General features: G+C 37.9%; 1 protein-coding gene across 1 annotated transcript; it reads left to right on the top strand.

The window, feature by feature from the left end:
- Positions 1-2,480: 2,480 nt before the first annotated feature.
- On the top strand, positions 2,481-4,019 carry LOC121240852 (protein FAF-like, chloroplastic). Its single transcript, XM_041138381.1, has one exon. It carries the CDS (start codon positions 2,487-2,489, stop codon positions 4,017-4,019), a length of 1,533 nt encoding a protein of 510 aa, XP_040994315.1. The 5' UTR covers positions 2,481-2,486.
- The last annotated feature ends 200 nt before the right edge of the window (positions 4,020-4,219 follow it).

The following is a 4,219-nucleotide window of genomic DNA, read 5'->3' as shown; positions in this document are numbered from 1 at the left end:
CAAATTTTGCTTATTCCTTTCGAAAAAAATGAATAAATTTAGAATCCAAATGAAAAATTTTTTTTTCAATAGTGAGCTCTATTTTTTTCAAAAAATATGTATGAGACTTGCACATCATAAAATTGTATATATCTAACATTACTCATGTTATTAAAGCGCCCATCAACAATAATATTAAATATTGTGACACCACATAATGCGTTTATATCTCTACCAATTATTAAAAATCATTTAAAATAAATAATTATATCGATTCTTGACCCACTTTTCTAAACTTCTCATACAAACACTTCTTGAACCTTAAGCTTATTCCCACGTACTGCTCGGGTTTTGGTTGATATCTCAATTAGAAAAATTCTAAATATAAGTGGCGCACTCCTACGCACCACTTAAAAATATATGATTTTACTTTTTTATCCTGATTAGAAAAATTGAGAGAGTCATTACACGGAAGTCTCATACTCTCACAACACATTAAGAAAGTAAAATTAAATTAATTTTTATATTTCTAATTAGGAGTGTCATCTGGACCCAATTTTTTTTTTTTTTTGATCCAGTCTGAAACCCAAAAATCCAAATGAATCCGAACGGTTATCTGACTGGATTGAACCGGACGGATTGAATATTTTTTTACCCGTTTAGATCCGATTATTTAACCAGTTATCCGTAACCAGGTAATTTTTTTTTAAAAAGATGACAGAATTTTTGTTTCAAAACGACATTGTTTTTAAAATTATAGTTAAAAAAAAAACTAGAATTTAAAAAAAAATAGAGTTAAAATCGGATATTGGTTACGATTCTAAAACTAGATACCTGCCGGGATTATAATCGGTTTTTTCTAATCTTAAAAATCCGGATACGGATCCGGACATTGTATCCGGCTGCATACCCTTATTTCTGATTCACATTGGCAATCCACCTGAACGTTTGCTTGAGGACCCGTAAAGTGAAGGAAATTAAAAATCTGCGGTCAATATCTTTTGACGCAAGAGAGCACCTTTTTTAGGCTTCCAAGTGATGCCTCTGAATTAAATGTGGTCATCGTTGAGTGGGAGTGCGGCGCCAGTCCATCGAAAGATGTTTATTTGGCACATTACACATCAGAGATATATATATATATGTTTTAGGCTTGGATTCTACACTTCATTAAGATGAGATGAGATGAGATGAGATGAATTATAAATAATAATAAGATATTTAAATTTAAATGAGATGAGTTAGAAATTATTTGAGTTAAAATATGTTATGAAATTTTAAAAAATAAAGAGAAAAAATTAAATAAAAATATTATAAAATTAAAATATTTTTCTAATATTATTTTTATTTTAGAATTTAAAAAAATTAAATTATTTAGAAGTTTGAGAAAGTTATAATAATTAGATAATATTAGATAAAAAAAATTGAAGATTTGAAATTATAAAACGTTTGTATATGTGATATTTGGATATTGAGATAATATGAGATGAGATGAATAGAAGCATCTCTATATCCAAATCAGCCTTACTAGGGAATTTTGCCTTATTTTCTTCTTGTTTTTAGTCCATAGAAGAAGGATAACTCACCATAAAAATTGTCGATGCACAAGACATTTAATTACAATTATTCAATTAATTACAATCATGATCAGTGACCCATGCATTGAATGTGTGCATTTTTTTTCATCGAGTTCATTTTGAATCTGGCCTGATTATATAAAACCAGATGGAAATTTGAAATTCCCATCAAGCAAGAAAGGGGGAGGAAGAGCACATGCGAACTAAAATGAGTACCTCTCAAAATACAACACCTATTATGTTTTTATCATCCTCTTTTTCTTACAAGCAAAATGCTAGAAAGTATAAACCAGATGGAAATTTGAAATTCCCATCAAGCAAGAAGGGGGAGGAAGAGCACATGCGAACTAAAATGAGTACCTCTTAAAATACAACACCTATTATGTTTTTATCATCCTCTTTTTCTTACAAGCAAAATGCTAGAAAGTATAAACCATTGAGAGTGTGTCTTTTCATCATGGTTGTCGTAGGTGGGTCCAATGGACATGGTTCCAAAAGGCTTTTCGGCTGCCTACAAATACCCACATTTCACTCTTCTTTCTTTGACATCGGCCATCGGCTTCCAGTACAGCCACTCCTCAAACATCATATTCATAATCATCATCCTCACCAACATCGTCACCCTCCTCTCCCCGTATTCCTTGCAGCTCGCACTCAGCTTGTCAGCTGGGTGGTCTCTCTGCAGGCCTACTCTCGGTTGATGCTTGTCGCTTTGCCTCAGGTAAAAACTTTAGTACCTCTCATATACGATCTATCTTTTAGCTTTTTGCATTTTCCAGCTCAGAAATATACACGTTTTTTGTCTACTTTGCAATTTGAAGTTTTGTTACATGTATGCTCTACCGCCCTCTGCTTTCGTTTCTCTGAATTTTTCTCACTTTTATACAGCCCAAGTGCTTGTCGCGATCCTTCTCCTTTAACTAATTTCTGGAGATGTCAACTCCTTCGAGCAAGAGCCTCTGCTTGCCTTCGTCTCTCTTGATCTACAAAGAGGCTAAGATTATGGAAAAACAGGGCATCGTCACCATTCTCCGTTCAGACTGTGAAAGAACCAAAGCTGCTTCTCTCCGAAGAACCCAATCCGCAGATATGTCCTCCAAGAAATGGCTGGCTCAAAATGGGTTCTCTCAGGCCATGAAAAAGATCTCCTCTGAACAACTTTTGGTGTCTTTAGCAGATTCATCTTCCTCGTCAGGAAAAGAGGACTGTGAAGAAAGGAAGGATCAGCTCGAAGGGAAGGAGCAGAAGGAAGAGCTCGAGAAACCGGGACAATTCGATACATGGAGCTCGATTTTATCAAAAAAGGACAACCAGGACACACCAAAAGTACTTCCGCCGCCTTATACTCACCCTCTTGCGAAGAGAGCAGAGAGCTCTTTGAGCGAACAGAGTCTCGAGATATGCACGGAGAGTCTCGGATCGGAGACCGGCTCCGACGGTTTCTCATCAGACCCATCATCGGAGACGGAGGACGTGGAAGAGGAAAAGGAGGATGAGGAAGAACAAGAACAAGAACATGATCTGAAGGTGTTCTCTCAAGCTTTTGATCATACAGAGGAATTGAGGGTGGCAAAATACCATTATGCTTCTACTCATCAGAAATCAAAGCCGAAATCGTTCCCTCCACCTCTTCCTTCTCTCTCTCGTAAAGATGGGGCGTCTCTCCTCATGCAGACTCATCGAGACAACGGACGATTAGTCCTTGAAGCTGTGACCGTGCCTTCGCAAAACCAGTTCCACGCTGAACGGCAAGATGGCCGCCTCATCCTAACTTTCCTCAGTAGTCCCTCGAGTGAAGATGCCAAAGATGAAAAATCGGATGACGGCGATCAGCAACAGGAGGAAGAAGAAGAAGAGAAAGTTAACAAAGAAGTGTTCGAAGATAAATTCGAGGACTTTGAGGAAGTTAATGACGACGACGAAGGAGGACACGTGGAGAACGAGCCGGAAGGTGAAGAAGTTGAGAGCTTTGGTGATGAAAATGTACCCAAAGGAATGGAAATAGTGATAATCGAGAAAGAGCCAAAGTTGTCAAGTAGGGCGATAAACGTCCATGGATTAGCTCTAACGGTGAACAAGCCGATTAGAATAGCAGATATGATGAATCCTTCAGTGACGAAATGTCTTCCACCACACCCACTCGTGGCTCGGCTCATGCCCTTATCACCACATGACGCAGCTTCCTCAAGTACTGCTGCTGCAGCAGTAGCTTCTTTCAATTCTTACGAGTACTACTGGTGGGCCGAACCTACTGCGAACCCAATTACTCAGCAATTACCAACAGCCCTCCAAAGCAATGGAAACAAACCCATTATCTCTAAGATTCCAATGCATGAGCAGCGACAGCTCTTTGTTGTGAGAGGAAACAAAGGAGATTACTCGGGTCCTTTGGTAAACCTAAAAGGCTGCAAGGAGCCTAGAAGATCTCTTCTGTTATGGGAGCCCAATTGCATTGCCACCTCCTGATCCATACATATTAATTTCTTCTGCATTAGTATTTGTTATTAATATTATTGTGCCCCTTTTCCGCCAGTCTTTGTTTACCCAACTTCCAGTCTTTCAGGGGCTGTATAGCCAATAAAAGAAAAGGAACAAGAGAATTAAAAGACCAAAAAGAGAGAGATATATAGAGACGTCTTGGGACTCTTGAAAATTTCACGATCGAT

The sequence above is a fragment of the Juglans microcarpa x Juglans regia genome, chromosome 7S (genome assembly GCF_004785595.1).
Source record: "Juglans microcarpa x Juglans regia isolate MS1-56 chromosome 7S, Jm3101_v1.0, whole genome shotgun sequence".
Lineage (NCBI taxonomy): Eukaryota > Viridiplantae > Streptophyta > Magnoliopsida > Fagales > Juglandaceae > Juglans > Juglans microcarpa x Juglans regia.
The sequence above is the reverse complement of the archived record's forward strand: the minus strand, read 5'-3'. Positions and strand labels throughout refer to the sequence as shown.